Source organism: Oxyura jamaicensis, chromosome 1 (genome assembly GCF_011077185.1).
Source record: "Oxyura jamaicensis isolate SHBP4307 breed ruddy duck chromosome 1, BPBGC_Ojam_1.0, whole genome shotgun sequence".
NCBI classification, from domain to species: Eukaryota; Metazoa; Chordata; class Aves; order Anseriformes; family Anatidae; genus Oxyura; species Oxyura jamaicensis.
Window position 1 is genome coordinate 160,161,660 of NC_048893.1, and position 23,375 is coordinate 160,185,034.

General features: G+C 39.2%; 1 protein-coding gene across 2 annotated transcripts in view; it reads right to left on the bottom strand.

Moving 5' to 3' along the window:
• Nucleotides 1–9,897: 9,897 nt before the first annotated feature.
• Nucleotides 9,898–23,375, bottom strand: part of SLAIN1 (SLAIN motif family member 1) — a 51,437-nt gene continuing 37,959 nt past the window's right edge. For both annotated transcript variants that reach the window (XM_035320076.1, XM_035320066.1), the window contains 3 exons: nucleotides 17,431–17,595; nucleotides 15,345–15,624; nucleotides 9,898–11,002 (listed from right to left, as the gene is read on the bottom strand). In XM_035320076.1, coding sequence (XP_035175967.1) covers nucleotides 10,927–11,002; nucleotides 15,345–15,624; nucleotides 17,431–17,595 — 521 coding nt within the window. In that variant the 3' untranslated portion in view covers nucleotides 9,898–10,926. The remainder of the gene's footprint in view (nucleotides 11,003–15,344; nucleotides 15,625–17,430; nucleotides 17,596–23,375) is intronic.

Here is a 23,375-nt window from a genome sequence, read left to right on the forward strand (position 1 = left end):
TCCTACCCAACCTTAGATCTCCATCTGCATGAGACTGTATCCAAAGTAATAAGATATCCTGAGAAGCAAGATAAGCTCCACTAACACTCTGCATAGCTTCTGGATCAGACTTCACTTACAGTAACCAGACCAGAGCATACCTCAAAGGATTCGAGCACATCTGCACCCACAACAAGTAGCTGCATCTGTAAATTAAGTGGGATGGGGCCCATTTGAAACATCATTGTTATTTCACATCGATTGAAAAAAAAAAAGGTGCTGAAAATGTTCCTTCTTTTACAGATGGAAGCAGGTTATATATTGTGAATTCTGATCCAGCTATAAATGCAGCAACATCATTTTGTCTGATGTTTTTTTCATTCTCTCATATACACAAAAATAACTTCTTGTTTATATGTATAAATAATCAGAGTTGTATAATACATTCCAGTCATTGACTGCCTAGAAAACATGGATTAAATCAGAACACATTTTTATGATTTCTTTGGCTTAAAATCCCATTTTTTCTAAATTTATTTTCCTTCTGAATTCTTGAACATTAACTTCAATTACTGCTTTACATTTTGCAGAAACTGAATGGAACATTGGCAGCATTATGAAAAAAATATATATATACTCCGATGTTAGAATTGGAATACCTCAGTTTTAGAAGTAGTATACGTTTTCTAAAGACGTCACTGTTTAGAATCACTAATCTAAATTTGCTAAAATTCAATTCAACACATTTTTATTTGCTCAGTGAAATTCATAATCAGAAAGTGCTCTTTAAGCACTTATCAAGAGTATCCAGAAAGGAAGCTATTATAACCTCCTGTAGGGAGGGTTGAAAAGCAATTTGGTAGAAACATACTATTATATTTTCTATTATTGCAAAAAAATGGTTCCAGATATTCCAGTTTAGGGGCATTGTAGTTGACATATAGATTAAGTTTGCTGCTGCTTCTGCTATTGGAAAGTTCAGTATTGGATACAGATAATATACCTTGCTTAGAAACATCTGCTTGCAGTCTGTAAAGTATGAAGGCTGGATGGATTTCCAGAGTTCAGTTTGGAAATATTGCTGCAGGCTTATTCCTGCTATAGGTCTGGCCAAAAGGACAAAGGAGTAATATTTTATTCTTCTAGGGGAATGAAACAAATCTGGAGGACAAGTAGTGAGTGATCAGAAACACAGAAGAAATATTGTTTTCATTCTTTTAACTCAAAAAATAATCACAACAGAAACATAATACTAAATGCACAAGCATAGGGAAAGAGCTCTACATAGCAGAAAGATTGTGTCTGACATGGCAAAACATTATTCTTTAGCTGTGCTCACAGAACAAAACCAACGTTTGAGTATCATCCTCTGGTCAGACTCTGGTCCAGTACTTGGTCTCTTTGAAGCACTCCACCCTAACAAGCAGCTCTCTGGTACCTACACAGGGCTTAGTGGACTGCATTAGCTCTACATCTGGGTAACGTGCAGCAGGCACTGTGCTTCTGGGAAGAAATGGGACTTCTGTCTTGGACAAATCCACTTCGTGCATAGGAGTCACAGTCACAAGGTTTTTTCTGCTCAGCCACAAGAGCAACCTCAGTTTCTCAATCAGTCTCAAATGTCCAACCCTTCTGTGTTAAGAGAAGATGAACAGAATCATGCATCTCCAAATAGCTAAATGGATTGATGGCAGGGACAGAGTTGCCTCCATTTTGTTTCTGTGCTTCACATTTCATTTCAGGTAGGAGTAAGTTTATGGTCTGTGAATATTATCTACTATCTGTCTACAAGTAGTTTCAATTAGTTTCTCCTCTTGTCTCGTCTCGTCTCGTCTCGTCTCGTCTCATCTCGTCTCCTCTCCTCTCCTCTCCTCTCCGCTGAACAACTTCAACTCTCTCAGCCTGTCTTTGTAGGTGAGGTGCTCCAGCCCTCTGAGCATCCTCGTGGCCCTCCTCTGGGCCTGTTCCAATAGATTCATGTCCTTCTTGTGCTGGGGGCCCCAGAGCTCAACACAATTCTCTAGATGGGTTTTCATAAGAAATGCCTTATATCTCTATAGCAAGTATGAAGTTCAAAAATCATTCATTGTCCAAACTTTTTGGCATGGTTCTGAGCCTGGTCTATACTTCTATTAATTTTCCATATGAATCAGTGAAAAACAAGAAAAACAGTTGTTTTTATATGTATGTATTTATGCCTGCCATCACTTCATACTCTGCTCAAGGGAATGAATAAAGTAAGAAATGTGTTCAGCACTACCATAAAAAACAATATAAGGAAGAATGCATTATTCTCCCCTCCAGATCTAGGTTCAGATGGTCTTTGTCAATGAACCTATAAATCTAATAAAATAAAATAAAATAAATGTCTTCTCAACTATCTGCTCTATTTATTTTCATAAACATCACCATACAAGTGCAGTTTCTTTCACTAAAGAATAAAAGCTGCTAAAGTCAGGGTCACATTCAAAAAGGCAAAACTGAGCACTATAATGGTCACAGTGCAAGATGAGATGGCCACTAGCATGTACATGTACGTGAATGGTTGAGGACAAACATTCCCCAGTAATGAAAGCAAGACCTGAATATGACCCAAAAACCATATAGTAGTTTTGAGATAATGCTATGCTCAGAGTACCCTGTCCCACCACTCAACATGCTCAGATTATTAAAACCTGCCATGTAACACAGAGCATGTGCTATGAAACTTTCATTTATAGTCTCACGTGGATTAGGGTGTCTCATGAGCTAGTCATATTCAAAAGATGGCTGGGATCTGCAAAAATGTATCATAAAGACATTTGAAACAGGTACAGAGCTACTGTTCACAAAACGGCAGCTACAACAGGTTTCATACAAGACGTCTAGACTTCTGACCTTCCTCCTCTCTCTGTTCCTCTTGTGAGCTCAGAATGCCTAAAACACACTGCTGCAATGAGTGTGGCACAGGTGTGTGAAATGCTTGGTATTGCCAAACCTTCAGCAGTGAAGTCACGAATACACCCACTGACAGCAGCTCAGATGCCATGAATATTACGCCAAAGTCAGCATTCAGGTACCAAAGGACTCCCAAAAATATACATTTTGTTTGTTTCAAGAATAAACCTATCTAATCTCTCCTTTCATTCCTTCCATGAGACTGTAAAAATTGTTGTGGTGCACATGTTGAAAGATCATCTCAGGACTCTTTAGGTCAAAGCCGACATGTTGAATTGCATTTGGAACTAATGGGCAGTCAGATCAGACAGTAGAGGTGTGACCCAGCTGGGGGACCTCCATCTCTTACATTACCACTTTTTTGGACCTATTAGCGTGCTAACATCTCTTCATGCTTTAAATATCCATTGTCATTAATTCAGATCAAGTATAACCGCTTACCTTACATGGTAACAGCTACAAGTCCCAGTGACAAGACGGAAGATGCACTAAGGGTCTGTTCCCAGGGCTGGGGAAGGAGCAGCAGTTGGATCTGCAGGTGGATGGATGGTCAGGAACTGCACCATTCAAAAGAGCACGCACCACCACTATCAGAAGCTACAAGGTGGGAATCTGGGGAGAGGAAGAGTTAGAAGTGCAGAGGAAGGGGAAAGATGGCTGAGAAGATGGGCTGCAGGGGTTATTGCAAATAAAATCTGACTCTGGCTGGGAAAAAGAAAATAAACCAGATCAGCCAGAACATGTGTTTTTCGCCAGAATGGTGACAGGGGAAGTCATCCAATCTTACTCATTTCCTTTTTTTATCCAGAATTTCCTAATTGATAAGTCATGCTTGAGGACTAAACACAACAGATGTGTTTTTAAGTGATAGTGTGTCTTATTCCTTAGCTCTTTTTATTAATGAAACCTTACCATCATTCATGGTTGTTGTGGTTTAACCTGGCAGCGAAGCACCACACAACCGTTCGCTCACTCCTTGCCTGTGCCTCCCGCCCCTCCCCCGAATAGGGGAGAGAATCAGGAAAAAAAAGAAAGTAAAAAAAAAAAAAAAGTAAATCTCATGGGTTGAGATAAAGACAGTTTAATAGGATAGAAAAGACAGGGGAAACAATGATAATAATTATTTAAAAAATCTTTATACCAAACAAATGATGCATAATGCAATTACCACCCACTGACCGATGCTCAGCTAGACCCTAAGCCCCCCTCTTCCCCCTGCTAACCCCCTCCCAGTTTTGTTGCTGAGCATGCCACCATGTGGTATGGGACATCTCTTTGGCCAGTTTGGGCCAGCTATCCTGGCTGTGTACCCTCCCATCTCCTGGTGCACCCCCAGCCTGCCCACTGGCAGGACAGTGTGAGAAGCTGGAAAGTCCTTGGCTCTGTGCAAGCACTGCTCTGCAACAATTAAAACATCAGCATGTTATCAGCATTGTTCTCAGCCTAAATCCAAAATACAGCACCACACCAGCTACTAGGAAGAAAATTAACACTATCCCTGCTGAACCCACGACAATAACGAACGTCTAACTAGTATTTTCCATATGAAAATGCTAATCATTAATATTTGTGTTAGCATAAAGGCATTGTAACAGAGGGCCTTGAGATCATACTGTGCTTCATGCTCTACAAACACAAAAAGACAGGAGTCCAAGCCTACAGCAACTTGCAGTTTGAGTATAGCAAATACATGAATTAAAAAAAAAATAATTAAAAAAAATGATGACACAGTGTTAGTAAATGGGCTCAAGCAGTCAGAAGACACAGTTTAACTGTTGTCTTTTTGTAGTGGTACTGTACCAAAGAAAAGCCTTTAAGGAAGGTTTTGAAGGTGAACAGAAACCAGGATGCCTTATGTTAGGGGAGCTATGAGGTGCTTTGCAACGGACACAATACAGTCTGGAATCATGGATGTAGATACAGGAATCCACTTCAATACTGAATCAGAAACTGTTAGTGGGATGGGATAGTGTCAGTTGTTTTGAAAATGAGTACAACTTGCTTATAACTGAACTGTTTTCCACAGGAAGAGGGAAATCAGTAGCAATACACAAAAAGTGGTAGTAACATGGTCAAAGAAAGGAGATAGGAAAATGATATAGTTTTGGTTTAGATAGATCTCACATGCTGAAGAATTTACTAAATAAGGTCAATAAAAAGATGACTTCAGGTGAGCAGATCATGGATGAATGCATCTAAGAATGAAGAAGGAAATTTTAATCTTCAATTTATCATGCAAAGCAAGCAAAACTTAGAATTAACTAGAATGTTAGGTTGTAAGAAAGACAGACTGCACAGGTTATAGAGCTGAATCACTGGAAAGTTTGAGGTTTTATCCTGGGACTGAAAGTGGAGGGGGAAAAAATAAATTATAAAATAAGGCTGAGTTAAGTTTCAGCCATCAGCTCAAGAGTTGAGGCCAAGACTAGTCAGCACAGTAGGACGTAGGTTTGGTTTATTTCTGAGTTATTTCTGGACTCAGCAACAAAGAGACAAGAGTGTAATTTGTTTCCAGGGACCAAAAGAGAGGAGAAGAACCAAAGGGGGCCACAGGGACAGTCCTCAAATGTTTCCTTAAATTCAGAAATGATAATAACTTTGTTTACTCATGAAAAATAGCAGCTAGATTCTCTGTTTTAAAGAAATCTGCATGATCTTGCTGTGTTTCACATTGCCCTGGAGATTTGCCTCACACAAAATCGAGACTGACAGAAGTGGTTTTGTTTTGTTGCATATTCCATATAGTATGATCCCAGAGAGACTGTGGTGAAGTATGCGACACTTTGGGCACTGTTCAGTAGTATTTGGTTAGTTGATGCTAGTCTCAGGGGAGGCAGCAAGCTCCCCCAACTAGAAGGAAAGAGCAGCAATACCACACAGTCTGTGGTTGAAATGAGAGTAATTCTGATTATTCTTTTAGCACAGAAAAGAGATCAAGCTGCTCACACCTCTGGTTTCCTTCTAAAGTCTGACGGCATCTGTCTAATGTGACAGATACTTAACAAAAACACTTAAAACAGCAAAGCTATCCAGTTATCAAATCCTGACCTGATGAAAGAACATATTGCAGGGAACCAGAACAATTGAAAAGGGAAAGATAACTGCATTGTTTCTAAGAGTTCAATGCATTAAAAGTGACTGTTTCTCCAAACCATTACACATTTTGTGTTGTGAAATTTAAAAATGCAAATCGCAAACAGTTTGGCACCTTTCTTTAACAAGCTGTCTTCTCACATAAACAACACTGGAAAGAAACATATGCAGAGCTCAAATCAAGAGCCTGAAAAACAGAACAGCTTTAGATACTAAAAAGAAAACATTTTCAAAGTATATACTGCCCTCCTGTGTACAATTCAAGTATTGCCTCCAAAAGCAAGTTCTTCAAAACTTGAGACTTACGTTGGTCTGTGATACCGTATTTAATGGAGAAGCAATGGATAAAATCCCAGTACCAGGGAACACAGTGAAGAGACAACTCAGACCAGGGCTGGTACAGCCAGCAATGAGCAGAAGCTGATCATTGTAACTGGTCTCCAGACACTTTCATCAGTTTCCAAGCATCATCTTTTATGAAAAACAAAACATGCTAGTTCCCTAGCAACAGACGTCAGGAGAGTATATTCATTTGGGAACTGTACAGGTGCAAATGCACAGAACAACTGTGTTTTAAAATAATATGTATTCTGATAAGCTGAGAGGCACAGCGTAGTGATAGGGTCAGTTTAAATGGGTTAGCTCTGCTTAAGCACTTCTTGTGCCAGACAAAAATGGTGAACTGAAAGCATTTGTCTGCATTTACTGTGGGTTAAAACCATAGAATTATACAATGGTTTGGATTGGAGGGGACCTTAAAGATCATCTAAAGATCATCTTCCTCTCCTTCGACGAGGAAAGCTAAAGCCCACCTAGAGATGAGGCCTGCTAAAGAGATAAAGGATAATAAGAAGGTTTTTTTCAAGTATGTAAACAGCAAAAGGAAGACTAGGGATAATGTGGGTCCCTTGCTGAACGAGGGGGAGGTCCTAGTCATGGAAGACGCCGAGAAGGTGGAGATACTGAATGCTTTCTTTGCTTCAGTCTTTGCTTCAAGGACACTCCCCCGGGGCTCCTCGCCCCTGGCAAGAGGACAAAGGGTCTGGGAAATTGAGGGCTCACCCCTGGTGGACGTGAGAGTGGTTCGGGAGCATCTGAGTGGGCTCAATGCACACAAATCCATGGGGCCCGATGGGATGCATCCGCATGTGCTAAGGGAGCTGGCAGACGTGGTCGCCGAGCCTCTCTCTATCATCTTTGAAAGGCCCTGGAGAACAGGTGAGGTGCCTGAAGACTGGAGGATAGCCAATGTCACTCCGGTTTTCAAGAAGGGCAGGAAGGAGGATCCAGGAAACTACAGGCCAGTCAGTCTCACCTCTGTCCCTGGAAATGTGTTGGAGCAGCTTGTTCTGGATGCCATCTCCAAGCAATTGGAAGAGAAGAAGGTTATGAGGAGTAGTCAGCATGGATTCACCAAGGGGAAGTTGTGCTCGACCAACCTCGTTGCCTTCTATGATGGCATCACCAGCTGGGTAGATGGGGGGAGAGTGGTGGGTGTCATCTACCTTGACTTTAGCAAGGCTTTAAATACTGTCTCCCATGACATACTGCTAGCAAAGTTGAAAAAGTGTGGGATAGATGAGTGGATGACTGGCCGAGCTCAGAGGGTGGTGATCGGCAGAGCAGAGTCTGGCTGGAGGCCTGTGACTAGTGGTGTTCCCCAGGGGTCGGTGCTGTGTCCGGTCTTGTTCAATATCTTCATCAACGACCTTGATGAGGGAATAGTGTCTGCCCTCAGCAAGTACGCTGATGACACAAAGCTGGGAGGAGTGGCTGACATGCCAGAAGGCTGTGCTGCCATTCAGCGAGACCTGGACCGGCTGGAGAGATGGGCAGGAAGAAACCAGATGTGGTTTAATAAGAGCAAGTGTAGAGTCCTGCACCTGGGAAGGAACAACTGGAAATATCAGTACAGGCTGGGGGACAACCTGCTGGAGAGGAGCTCTGCGGAGAAGGACCTGGGGGTCCTGGTGGACGACAGGTTGACCATGAGCCAGCAGTGTGCCCTGCCAAGAGGGCTAATGGGATCCTGGCATGCATTAAAAGGAGCATTGCCAGCAGGTCAAGGGAGGTGATCCTCCCCCTCTACCCTGCCCTGGTCAGCCCTCACCTGGAGTAATGGGTCCAGTTCTGGGCTCCCCGGTACAAAAAAGACAGGGATCTCCTGGATCAGCAGAGGGCCACAAAGATGATACGGGGCCTGGAGCATCTTTCCTATGAGGAAAGGCTGAGAGACCTGGGTCTGTTCAGCCTGGAGAAGAGGAGACTGAGGGGGGATCTTATCAATGTCTATAAATATCTGAGGGGTGAGAGACAGAAGGATGTAACTAACCTCTTCTCAGTGGCTGGTGGGGATAGGACAAGGGGCAATGGCCACAAAATAGAACACAGGAAGTTCTGCACCGATATGCGAAAGAACTTCTTCACGGTGAGGGTGACGGAGCACTGGATCAGGCTGCCTAGAGAGGTTGTGAAGTCCCCTTCTCTGGAGATATTCAAGGCCCGTCTGGATGACAACCTGGGCAGCTTGCTCTGAGGATCCTGCTTTGCAGGGGGGTTGGACCCGATGATCTTTTGAGGTCCCTTCCAACCCCTACAGTTCTGTGATTCTGTGATTCTGTGATTTTCAACCCCCATGGTGGCAGGGACACCTCCCACCAGACCAGGTTGCTCAAAGCCCCACCCAACCTGGCCTTGAACACTGCCAGGGATGGAGCATCCACAGCTTCTCTGGTCAACCTGGTCCTGTGCCTCACCACTCTCTGAGTAAATAATTTCTTCCCTATATCTAGTCTAAATCTTCCCTCTTTTAACTTAAACCTTTACCCTTTATTATGTCAGTATAATCCCTGATTAAGAGTAGGTACTAGAAGGCCCCTATAACGTCTCCCTGGAGCCCTCTCTTCTCTAGGCTGAACATCCCCAGCTCTCTCAGCCTGTCTTCATAGGAGAGGTGTTCCAGTCCTCTGGGCGTTTTTGTGGCCCTCCTCTGGACCTGCCCCAGTTTCTTTCTTGTGCTGGGGTACCCAGGGCTGAATGCAGGTTCTGTAGTTCTCCTTGTCGCAAGCAAATAGTAAAGGAACACCAGAGCTGCCTTTACATCCCTGCCACAATCAGTCTGCAAGCAAACTAATCTTCAAGATGAGATTGTCCAAGGAATGACTAATTTCTGTAAGCAACAGTAATTTCTTCCAATTAAAGTTTCTTATGAACAAGATGAGTTCCATGCATATGTACTGAAATACTTACCTGTGCAGAGACAATTTCCATGCTGGAATATTTCTTGATAAACTCCTCAGTTATTCTACTTTTTTTGTTTGTTTGCCTTTTTTTTTTTTTAAATTTTATCCAGATTAAAAGGACTAAAGTGTGAAAAAATAATTTTTAACCTCTTTTAAATAGTACTAAGCTGTACAGAGATATTACTGCACTTATATACAATCACGTGTCACTGTAATATAGGCTTTACTCACCACTAAATTCTTACCTTTTGTTTTTCATTTTAGTTTGTCCTTTTAATAAAAACAGGTCCTCAAGCAAATTCAGAGCTAAATTCATGGCAAAAGAAAGGCTTGGTACATTGTAAGTCACATTTGCACTTGCAGAATCTGAACATTAAATTGGAAAACAAAACAAAACAAAACAACAACAAAAAAAAAACCCAACACATTATAGTAAGATTGATTTAAAAACAATGCTTACCTGTCTTCCATGCAACTTATAGCTTCATAACTTGATTTAAAAAAAAAAAAAAAAAAAAGATTAACTTAGTTACTAATTGCAAAAATGCAGTATAATAAAAATGTAAAGTAACAAGAACTCCAGCAGTTAAGTAGATGTCAATTACTACATTACGATAATGTTTACATTGCACACTGAAGAACAGCATTATTGCTGAAATAGATTCTTTATTTCTGAAACATTCCAAAACAGCAGTATACACAGTTGTAATCAAATATTAGGTCATATGCCATTATAAGAAAGCATTGATTAGTGCAATTGGATTTTGTAAAAGATCTATCAAAAAGATTTATTTGCATTAAAACTCATTTTTCATAAGCAACTGTTAATAAAACATTACAATTTTATTCTTTGTAATAAAGTATTGAAAACCAAACATAGTTGTAGAGATCACTGTATCTTGGTAGCTGTAATGTGACTTATGCCGCCATTTTAAATACAAAACACTATGACAATAAATTAACAATTGAACAAACGGTGAAAGACCAACAAAACCATGCTGACCCTGCTGGATGGCAGTTTCCAGTGAATGCTACTTTTTTTGTGCTTCTGCAACATAAATATACTGCTTTGTATTGCCAATGGTATGATTTTGTAAGATATGTTCCTAGCGCTAAAAAAGTACATTACCACAAAAATATTATTTATGGCACAGAAAAGTTAAATTATCTCTCTGTTGTTCAAGATTCAGGCAAGTTTAAATGAACTCAAGTATATAAAACAATTTGTACTGAAAGAATTAAAAAAAAATACAAGCACATACATTAAGTCCCCTCCAAACTCAAAATAAATGCATGATGCCTTTACAAGGAATAAATTATTTTAGAATTTCAGTATGGCAAAGCTGCCCCAAAAGCATTAGCTCCAAGTTCTTTCAGAGGAAATATTCTGGTACTTTGCACATATATAATACTTTCTTCAGTTCTACGTGATAATACTGCCACTGTTAGTCTGATAACAATGCAGCTGTTCAGGTAACTGATTTAAGTGCAATATTCAGTATTTGATAAGATGTTCATTTTTTTTAAAAAATGGCATTGCATTATGGATGTTTACATAATAAAATCCCAGGGGAAATAATACTGCATGATCCTCCTTTCCCAAGTAATTGTTACCCAGCCAGCTGGGTAATGAAATCCATGTTACTTAATTTCCACTGTTCATGGGCATCCTTCATCAATAGCAGCCATCTCTCCAGTTTCCATCCCGCATTGTGCTCAGCGATGAAAGTGGCTTAGGAGGCTGAAGAAAACTGTATGAAACAAATCACAGAAAAAGACAAAGAAAGTCATATTTCCTGTGAAAGATCAAGGTAGCAAATACCATTCACTTCTGTAGTGATATTGGCTTTGTAGTGTGCTAGGAGACTTCACTCTAGCATATTCCTGGCTACATGCTAATGCAAATATAAAGACCTATGGTGAAATTAAGACCTCCAATGAGATCCCATTACTGTTACTGCATACAGGATTGCAAGAAGGAATTTAGTGAATAATCCTAATGATACATGAGACCCCTCAAAATGGGAAGATTTAGTTCTTCAGGTTAAAGGCTCTGAAAAATATAAATATAAACCTATTTTGTCACTATGGACAACACACATTCCAATAGAGACAGACAGCAAATATGTAATGGGAAATATTATCCAAAAAGCTGTTATGCTCATCATGCTCTCAAAAAAACAAAACAAAACAACAACAACAACAACAAAAAAAACAACACCAACATTTATAGAAACACTACGCAGGCACTAAAGAATTTAGGCATCTTATCACTTGAAGAACTGTATCAAGTCCTGCTCCAAATCCTCTTATCCAAGACACATGATTACACATTTCCATCACACAGCCAAAGTCAGAGAGCTGCCAGTTCCTACACCACTACCCATGCAGAGAGCTCACGGTCCTCCAGCCCCACACCCTCACACCTCGGCTGTATCTCATTAACGAACAAGGATTTATTAAAAAAAATCTTTGCTGACCATCTTCCAAAACTGCCAGGTTTTTACTAATGTTTTAAATAATATTAAACAAGCAAACAAATAAAACAACAAAACAAACAACTATTTGATTTGGCCTAAATGTCAAACCACAGAGCAAACTTTTTAGTTTGCTGAAAATAAACTGTCCCAATTCTGTGAAACTGTTTCTTATAAAACCAGGTCTGTTCTCTCACTTCTCTACTTTTCCTTTAATGGTAACTGCTGTAACTTACTGATGCCTCCTCTCCCTTCCAAACACCCTTGCAAGGAAGTAAGCAGATGTATGTTGTAAGAGAGTCAGTAAGCCAAGTGTAGTCATCAGAGCAGTGCCTCACGTCTCTGCTACAACTGATTTTCTTTGTGGCCAAAAAATTACAATTAAGCAAAAAAAAGATGGGTAAACTTAGGCTCAGCTAAGCTGTTTTTGTGTGTCTCTACTTTGTTGCAGTATCCCTTATCTTTGCTATAAATCCAGATTATTATAAATCTAGGCATAAAACATGACCAGCCTTGTTCTACAACTGCTGCTTTCATTTCTTTTTTTTTTTTTTCAGAAAGAAAGAAAGAATGAAAGAACAAAATAACAAATGAAAGAAAGAACGAATGAAAGAAAGAATGAAAGAATGAACAAACAAAAGAACAAAAGAACAAAAGAATGAACGAAAGATCAAAAGAATGAAAGAACAAAAGACAGAACAAAAGAAAGAACAAAAGAAAGAACAGGAAAGGAAAACATATTTAACAGTGTGTGAGAGAAAACAGAGAGGACAAAGGTAATGAAGAATTAGCTAAAATGAAAATAAGTATAAGAATACTGCTGCTTATCCAGAGCTGAATTCCTGCTTAACAGGAAAACACACCAGCATTGAAAACTGTTTCAAAACTAGCACAAGCTGTCAGTGTGATGCTGTATAGTTTGATATAACAAAGTTTTGGAGGGCCTGCAGACTCTCAACTTTTACCTATCATCAACTAGATTGCAGTCAACCCATTCCAGCACAAGGCAACAGGAACAATCAAGCCTCCCACCCTCGCTCCATGGCTGCATTTAGGTTGCTGCCATGCCTTTGCCTGCTGCATGGGATAACCTACACCCACACTTACTGACTTGACATCCCGGGTTAGCTGAGACCTGCCTCATCACTGGGGACTCTTCTGGAGACTGGGACTGTTTGCTGACCCTGGTCACTGCCATAGCTTTTCTCATCTTTTTTGAGTACTGTGGGGCAGCTTGGTTGTCCCATGTGGCTCCCAGCTCACCTTGTTTCTGCCACCGTGCTCCTGTGAAGATGGAAAGTGGAGGACTGGAAGGTAGGGGAAAGGATTTAGGAAGGTGGGTCTGTAAGAAGCCCAGAGCATGGAGTTGGAGAATGATGGCGGTTAGGGGGATACATTTAACAGAAAAATAAATAAATAAATAATGCTGCCTCACTTGTAAGGCTAAATATAGGTGGAATATACTCATTACAATTTCTTTACACTGCTTTGGGATGCATGAATCTCTGACGATAAGGAGAAAAGCAGGTAGTATTTAGCCAAGTTGGTTATTTTGTCTACTATAATTTTATTTTACAAATTGTCAAAAGCACTCCCTCATGTGTTTAGTTCTGTGCAGTAAATAATGAAGTTCACTAACTTTAGGGCTTATGTAAAGTGTCTATCAATCTATTTTAAGTATGTGCAATACCAGTAACTTGGTTACATAGCAGTCTGGCCATGGGTGATAAAGACAGTTTTGCTCTGAATGTGCACTTCTTCCTGAACACCTGATTTATTGCTATATATATACATTCTACTTTCAATGAAGTTACGACTAAAACCATTTAAAGTTTCTGTATACTAACTGAAGCTAGACTCTTGAACTGATAATTAGAAATACCATTCCTTAGAAATGACTACAGTGACAAAATCAACACTGAGAAAATCTGCCTCTCATGGTTGACTTCCTTCCAAGAAAATTTTGTATGCATTGAAGCCACTTTTATTTTCCAAATGAATAAATAAAATGAAACTAGGATCTTAAAGAACTGTTGGCTGACCTCCAATCTGTCTGTGCTTTTAGAGTCCTATAAACTTGTCATTCACACAGTGTAAACACAATCTATCTTCCAGGATCATTGATCTGGTTCTACAGCAACATATGATGGTTCTACAGCAACATATGATGCTGCTAAGGTACATTTTAAGGTGAGACGATGGGAGCCCAGAGTTTCTGGACTATAAATAGCTTTTGAATTAGATAAATTTGAATGAGCTTCTAATTAAAAAAAAAAAAAAAAAAGTGTTGAGACTACAGTATTTCATCCTCCCCTTAAACCTCTTAGTTTTTTTTTTTATTATTTTTATTTTTTTTGTTAAGGTTGTCTCTTGTAGGAAGAATAAAAAAAATAGCAAGACAAGAGACTGGTCTTTGTGGCCCAGAAAGTCTCTGTTTCTCACATGTTGCTATGAAAGATTTAAGAGCTCTGCAGAAGAACATGAAGTTGAGGGAAAGAAAAAGAAAGAAAGAAAGAAAAAAAAAAAAAAGAATGAAAGAAAAACCTCTACTATGAAGAACTCTAACAGAGAGAGATCCAGCAGAGAGCAAAGAAGGTTATAATAGAAATCTCATGGTACAGTCTCCATCAAAGAAGAAACCTGACAGCTTTTTATCAAAGTTTCGCTGCAGTTGGTCAAAATCTGTTGTCAGTCACATCAGTGTAATCCCTGAGTAACTCAACCAAAGAGAGAACGTGAGCAATTGAACTTATTCCGGATATAGCAAGTACCTAGCAAATAAAAATGGTGAAAGTTAAACACTGACAGTTCATCCAACAGAAAACCAGGTGGCCAAGCAGTGGGCCTTCACAACAGGAGGGATGCATGTGATGGGAAGAAATAGTGGGAACAGTTAATACAAGTTGATAAGAGTTTCTTTTTGAGAAACTTCAACACCTATTAATCATAGAACGTATGATGCATAGAGCTAAGAGTTTAACTCCCAGCTGTTATAAGGTGATTAAAACATTGTTCTTTCTTCAGGCTTATTTTATTGCTTACCCTAAAAAAAATATTTGGAGACAATTCTCTTGAAAAATGCAAAAATTAATTTGTTTAGCAGTATAGCTTGCCTACTGTTTCCCAGCTGGAATTGACAAGATGCTAGTTCATCCTGAGAGGAAGACATCCAAAATATCTCCTTCCTCATAATGCTGTAACATCATAAGTTGTATTTTTACAGTCTGTTGCATTTTACAGAAACAGGCATGCAGATCTTTCTCATGCTCATCCTCAGAGCTTGAAATAGCAGTTAGGAAGATGGAAGATGGTGAGTCAGATATACTAATGCTATGAGATTTCTATTTGTTTTGATTTCTTACTGGTGGCTGGCATTACATTCTTATTTATATGTAATTACACTCTATCTGTATCACAGTTTATTAGAAATTACCAGCAGGCATTGTCCATTGCTATTTGTGGCGTTAAATCTTCACCCATTCACTGACGCAGCACTGGGAGTTAGAAATGTTTATTCTTTATAGCCCAGATTCATACTCCAGAGGAAAACAAACAAACAAAACACAGTCCATGCTAAGGCCAGCTACACAGGAACAATGGCCTGTTTAACTCTTACCTTCGAACTGGCTGTGCAATTTTACTTCTGGGTATGCCGCTCCCATTGATGGCCAACGAGGGTCTTGGAAGAGCACTGCGCCCCACAATCCCTTGACTAGCAGTCTTGTTTGGCATTGGGATCCCAGTGTTAGAATATAGCTGTAAATTGTTGGACACTGGAATACTACTGCCTTGTACAGTTGGGCTTACATAGGCAGTAGCTTTGAGAGGCTGCCTGACAGACACTGGAAAATGTCCCACACTGTGGACTCTGTGCTGAAGCTGTCCTGGCGATGGAACTGTTAGGAGAGGTAGAAAAGAAGTAACAAGGTCAGTACCCAACAAATGAGGCCAGGTACTAATGCTCATCTCTATACAAATCAAACTACAGATAAACACATCATTATGCAATTAATTTGCTAATTACAAACTACTGAAGTACCCCCTGGATCCAACACTGTATCCTGCACCAAACTAAAATATCCTGTTCCATCCCCACACCAAATAAAAATCCCACCCCTTATTTATCCTTCTTTCTCCCCTCAAAGAGGTTTCTTTTTCCATTAAAAGCACACTAATTCCACCTGTGCAATTAGAGCTTTAAAACAACAAAAGTCTAAGCTTTATTTATTAGAACAATCAAAAGGCTATAAAAACGTCCCAGACATAACAGCACACTCCAAAGCTGATGCTATGTAAACGATCATTTTAAATCAATGCTAGCCATTCCTGAAGCTTTATATATTCTCTACACAATTCTGCCCTCTGGTGTACATCAGACACACATCTGTTTCAGAGTCCACATATCAAAAGCAAGCTGTAAAAAGCCTAAAGCACATAAACCAACTACTGCACACAGGCCAATCCTTTTTCAACTCTTTGAAAAAGGACATCCTAAGTACCTTTAAATATATGGTTGAAGAAACAGATGTATGAATCAATTAAACAAGACTGGCAATGTATTGCTATGAAACCTTTATCATAACACAGCTTTAAAACAAAACAAAACAAAACAAAACAAAAAACAACAACAACAACAAAAAAACATATTTATGTTTTTCAAAAAAGTTATTTCAGAAGAATTACATTTTACACACAAACATTTACATACATAAACACACAGAGAAACATGTATTTTTAAAGTAGTAAGTAAAATTAAACTCTCAGCACACTAACATGCAAGTTCCATGTGTGACCCTGAACAACTGTTTCCAATCTCCTATTAGAAAAGGACAAAAATAAAACAAATCCAGCACTATGTATACTATCAGGAAAAGATTCACTTTAATCTTTTTGAAGATGTTTGAAAATTCTGCTTAGATTTGAAGGAAAGTACACAGAGGAACAGGTTTTGCCAACTTCTCCCTCCAAAACCTCATAGGAAATGGGAGGCAAAAGTTCAGTTCCTTCTCCTCCCTGCATAAAATGAAATCCACTTTTTCCATTTCCCATCAGAGTATCTCAACAATCATGCTAGAAAAGAATGTCTTATTGACATTCAACATTCATAATTCCACATCCAATGGATCAGTACTGCACCCCTGCCATCTGGAAGTCAACTAAATTAAACTAATTACAAAGACATTTTAATTCACCCACTCAACAAGTATGATATACTTGAGGATACAATACTCTGGTTACCACATCTGCATGGAACAGAGTGGCTCAAATTCAACAGGAGAGAGGTCATGTGTTTTGAGATAGTATTTATACCGTGTACTGTAAAATACAGCACTGTGTAAATTACCAACAAGAGCAATGTTTTAAATTCTAGCATCAAAGCTGAAAAACTAAGCTTATATGAATTAATTGCATTATTGGTTCTTCTATATTACTACTACTACTAATTATTATTATTGTAATTTTAGTTGAAAGGTTGACAAAAAATGAGTGGGCAAAGAAAATAAAGGTAGTGATGACACTCAATACTGCGTAACAAGATTGGCTAGAAGTTGTCTTCCAAACTAGCAGCTTTAAAATACTGAGCTATATTAAAATCCAGTGTAAAAGGAACACAGCCTGCTTTTAATTTTTCATAAAGCAGGGATATAAACTTTACCACTCTACTGATCCCTTGCACACTGCCAAAGAACACAGGTACTTACTACACGACTGTATCCTTGAAATCCCATTACTTGCTCCATGTAGATTGGAATCAAAGCTCTGACTGTTCCTCACAGTGACTGGAGAACTAGCAAAGCCAGCAGCATTGTTAATGGTGGGAGTACTTGGCATCCGAGCGAGGTTCGGCATGCTTCTTCGGAGTTTATCTGAAGCAAAAGAGCACAACATCCATAATCATGTCAGAATTTGCAACAAACACAAGGAGCCTCTGAAAAAAAATCTGTAAAAAATCAAAATTAAAACTGAATTCCTTCAACACAAAGAAAGGTTTTGCTCCATAGGAAGAACAGGAATACATAATTGACAGCCTACCAGTTGAACCTTTCTGATTATTGTAATACCACAATTATTCACAAATCATTTATAAAACATTGATAAGCAATGCATTTTAGGGATAACAATGATCTAAACACTACAGTGTAATAATAAGGATGATTTTCATGTAAACGTGTAAAATAGGTCAGATGAATCATGCCCTAAATGTGCCTATTTCTTTGTAGTGAATACAAAGGCTTCAGTGACAGTCAGAATATCTACATTGTGGATGTCTAAAGACAGGTGAGATGAATCCATCATAAGTGACTAAGTCTTGCTTTCAGGTGCCAATGAGATGCTAAAAAAATCTATTCAGTACCTAACCTTATTAGCATGTTAGGTTTCTGCAGGAGGCCATGCACAAAACCTGCTAAGTCGTGATGCTGTCAGTTGCTTGGAGACCTGGGTTGACATCAGGATTTTCAAATCTGGTGGGTCTCCCTCCTATCCCACTTGTGGTGTCTGATTTGGTGGGCATTTTCAGAGCAGGCCTGTAGGATAAGGTCCTGCATAAAAAGAAAGCTGGAAATGAGATACCTGGGGGCAGGCTCAACAGCTAACTTAAGTGTCTAAGAGACTGGAATTCTGAATTGCCTCCTGTGATGTGACAGACTTCAGTAAAGCACCAGCGTGTGGAAATAAGAGGTCATTCATTAAGTCTTGTTTCATAATAACACTAATATTGGTTTCAAATTTTGTGCTGCTGCTGACGTGGCTATGTTTCCTGTGGTACCGTTCTCAGTGCAGTCCACCTTGTATCCCTGCAGTAGGTTCCAAAGCATGGTACAGATCTGTCTCCAGTTCTTACACCGCAACAAAAAGCAAGGGTGTGCTTTTCCTGTAAAACGCATCTGTGACTTCTCTTTTCAATTGCAAGCAGGGCATTTTGAGATTACAGTTTTGGATTTATGCACAGGAATAACACTTACATCACACATGGCTTGGAACTGTTGTTTTGGGTTGACCTCTTAACCCACATGGGGCAAGTTCAACTCACAGAAACAACAGATTGACTTAGGAGTCTCTGTTAATCTGTTCACATAAATATATAACCTATTTAGCACTATCATGAGCTCATTTAATCCTTAAAGCTGATAACAATTGATGAGTAATAAGAAGTGACAGTATAGTTCTATCTATACAATGTATTAGTAGTCACTAACAGTAACCTGAGTACATATGATGCCTATGTACCTCCAGTGAACTAAGTCACATCACAAGGCTACAACTGTAGCTATTCTTATGACTGGCCCTCATGTTAAGAACTGGTACAGGATTCTGCAAATATTCAAAACATCTTTGCATTTCAAAGGTCCAGCATTTCTAATATCCTCATACCCCAACTCCAATTAGTAGTGCCTACCTGCCCTTGTTGGTCTTCCCTTCCATTCCAACTAAGTTTGACTTGCATAGGTGGTCTAACATAGAAAACCATTGCTATCTAGGAAATAGTTTACATAGCCCTATTCATATTATTGAAATCAAACAGTAAGTGTGGGAGTTAAGTCCGGGAGGTGTTATGTGCAAGAAAAGGGAATTCAAGTTTTGAGTTCCCAGAAACTAGAGCATAGCTAAATCCTAATAAATCGTTCCCAATATGAAATAAAATTGGAAGAACCTCTCCAAAGGGTAACTCTTCATCAAAGAGTTAGTGGTGTTATGCTTCTGTGGCTTATCACTGACACTGGCAAACTGAAACTGTCAGTGCTATAGCAACAAACATTAGCAAAGGGATTATTATTGTGATTCAGGTAAGTATTCATATAATTGGTATAGTAATAACACAACTGTTACCAGGCTTCCAAAACCATCCTGGGGATGTGAACAATGACATCCAATGTGAACAATGGCTACTGTGTGCTCCTATTTCTGAAATATTCATGATTTTGCAAACTGGAAAGGGAACTGCCCAAAGCTGCAGAAATTTTCATGAGAGGTCTGCAACTACTGTTTATTTTGAAGATCAGGCTAACCCTTTAAACTCATAGGCCATGAAATCCTAGGCTAAAATTACAGCACTTGGCAAAAAATCATCTGAGCAGTAGGATGGTGGTAGGGTAGATTGCACTGCGTAAAATAGATTTTTGTCTAATACTATCCACGTATCACACAGTATAAGCCAAATTCCTTGGAATCTACATGCTTTTCCACTCTGGGACTGCATCAGCCACAACAGGAATAATCTGTGCCTAGAACTGTCCAGTGGATGCAGCTACAGTATCAGGAAAAAATAATAATAGTAATAATAAATAAAAGTATAGAAGTAGCTTGGATTTCCTCTGTGTCAAGAGTGGTCATTTCTTTTGCCTTCTGTTCATGAGTCCCTTCTTGTTCCAACAGTCTGCTCTGCTGATGATTCAGTCCTCGGGCAGCAAATTCCTGCTGCACCTGCAAATTTTCATCCATCAAACATCTGCATTACTTCTTTGATGGTTCCTTTTGTCTGCTGAGATAAATGGCCCTGAAAAGCAATGAAAATAGCAGGTCAGTGTTATGTTTAAGGAAAACCCAGAAATGCTCATCTCGATAGTATTCTGCAGCTTTCATTTCCTTGGATGATGCATTCTCTTTCATCTCTTTCTTGAAGTTTGTTCTGTCACCCGTTCCCCTCCTAAGAACAGTGGAGAGTCTTACAGATGTTTTCAGTGAAAAACTGTCTTCTGTGAGCGTGGTATACAGAAGTAGACAATGGGAGTTATGTGATTTTAGTATTATTTCAGGCCACAGAGACATGACTAGATATCAACTTGCTGGAAATCTATGAGAAGAAAAAAATATTTTGCTAAGCCGCGTTCCTTTTCTAGAGCTCTTTGCTCTTCTAAAACTGATGAGAAAATTAACGGAGAGAAGGAGAGAAGCAGTAGAGCTGCGATCAGTTCATTCTGGTAGGGACATGTGGCTTCTAACACCAGCGAGGAATTCCACAGCACCTGTGCCTTCCACAGCGTCAAAAGCTATTGTGATCCACTACTGAGTCTCATCTAAAATTTGGGCTGAGATAAATACGATGTTTAAGTAGGATGCAGCCATATAAGGCAACACAGATGTATCTTTGCCTTTCCCAGCCTTCTTTGAGATGTATTAGCATGACCTACAGACACTGTATTACTGAATTTTTTGGATCATGAAGTACAAAATGCAACAATAGGTCATGCAACAGAAGTAATAATCAGTTTCTGGTTATTACCACCTTCTCAGAGTAGTTCATGTGTATACACACGTGCTTGTCACTTGATGAGTATTCTTTAGGTTGCATGCATTGCCCACATTTCTCATATCTGCAGCAGAATGATCCACAAAAAATCTCCAATTGCATGTTTACACATCCTCCTCCATGTGGCATCCACGCTGAACTGCACATTGCCTACAGCACAGGAAAAACTAAGAATTATGAAACAGAGTCCTCTACCCTCACCTGAAAGTGTCCATGAAAAGACCACCCCATAGCATAAATAATAGTTACTACAGCAAAGAAACTGGTCAAAAAGCAGGTAAAAATGTCCCATATATTGTAAAATAATCTATGAAATTACAGTAAAGACAACAGTTTGCCTCTTACCCAATTGCATTAGTTCTGGTTTTTCCAAGAACTTCCTCCCCAAATGTTATTTCTTCTCTGAAGTCAACCAGGGATCTGCGACCCAACATCTTTCTGGCAGGACTCCAAGACAGGCAGCACTCGCCTGTTGTCTTCTGGTTCCAGTTCTGTTGGTGGCCTCTCACGTTTCACCATTTTTCTCCTTCCTCTGACCAAATACTATCATCAGCTGAAGATTAACATCCATGCTGCCAAACTCAGACTTTGTACTTGGAGAAAAGCTGCACCACAAGAGGTAAGATCTTGGTGGGCTGCCGGACTGGAAGTTCTGATCTTTGGGTTTCCTATAGAGGCTCTTGAAAAATATTATCTTCTCTCTGCCAAAACAGCTTCATCCACTGTGCTTCATCCACTAAAGCACTTCTAGCAGCCCATGATTGTGAATAAGTGTCTCTAAATTATGATTCACTCAGATCTTACAGAAGTGGCCCAGAGTCTGAGGGAACAGTTTCGAGAACAAATATTTCCTAGAATACTAGGAAATATAAAAATATTGTCAATGCAACAGGTCTTTATGCCATGTCAGACTGAAATATCCAAATGGTATATATAAACCTGTCAGTGATTTGTAGAATTGGAGAAAGGTGTTAGCAGACAGCGAGAAAACAAAACCTAAAATGAAGTATGGGAATACCTACTAGAGGACTATAAATGGATGGCCAGCAGCTTGCAGATTGATTAGTCTGTATCCACTCTGTAAAACTGGCAGGTTATCAGCATAAGTGTTTTGAAAGAAGGATCATTTGTCATATATTTAATAGGACTAACTAGCCCAGATTTAAAAACACCAAACTCAGGTTAATTTGGACATTTAATGACTACTGACAGGAAAAAGACTAAGTGCAAGTAGAGGTTACGTTGAGTCTATAGTGAAGTGTCTTTAAATTTATTTTTTCATTCATTTTTTTTTCTTTAGGTGTTGTCAACATTTTATTTGAACAGATTCACATGCCTGACTAAAATGCACTGTAGTTGAGGAATGTGATACAATGAATCATAATTACTTTGTCTCATAGAAATCTATATCACTGTTTAAGCTACATTAGCAGTTTCTTTCACACAAACCCTGCAAATTCAGCCCCACCTTATCTGTACCAAATGCACAAAGAAGTTGAGGAAAAAAAAAAAAAAAAAAGTCTGTGGTTACCTGTTATTAAATATTATGCTCTATATTATTTAGATATTCAGAATTTGTTCTGAAATCCTTAAAAAAAAAAAAAAAAAAAAAAAGCACTCAATTACAACTTCACCTTAAGGGATATATACTGTTAATTTCTCTTCCTCATCTTCAAAGACCTGAGTTAGTATATGCATTACATTTGTTATGCTTATAACATTCACAAATGATGCTTGTAACATCCTGAATATACCAGGGTCTAGTTAAAGACCTGTGGAATCACCAGTGGTGTAAAAACACAAATACAGTTTGAGAATTAAAAATAAGTTTTTCAGTTAAACAAGAGACACCATTCTTCGTTATTGACAATATTTACATTTTGCTATGTGACCACATCAATTTTATTCAGACTTATTACTTCACTTCATGCTGGCATGTGTCTCCCTAAAGCATATTAAAGATTTTTCCATTATCCTTCCATGACTTCTCTCCACTGTTTGCTTCTCTCAGTAAAACTTCAGGGATGACTGAGAAAGTTTTGTTTGTTTATTTGTTTGTTTTTCCCTTTTCTTTAATAGTCTGCTAAAATTTCTTACTGATTTCTCTCTTCCTTACAGATCTTAGAGAGAGGCTAAGAGCAGAAAAAACATTCAGCAAATCAGTAAGAACAGCAAACCCCAGCAAACACAGTCTATACTGAACTGGTTATCTAAACACAGACCTACTTACTAAAATGCTGCTATTCTATAGAAGGAAGGACAGAAGGAAGGACAGAAGGAAGAACGGAAGGAAGGACGGAAGGATGGTCGGGAGGAAAGGAGGGAGGGAGGGAGGGAGGGAGGGAGGAAGGGAAGAAGGGAGGAAGGGAGGGAGGGAGGGAGGGAGGGAGGGAGGGA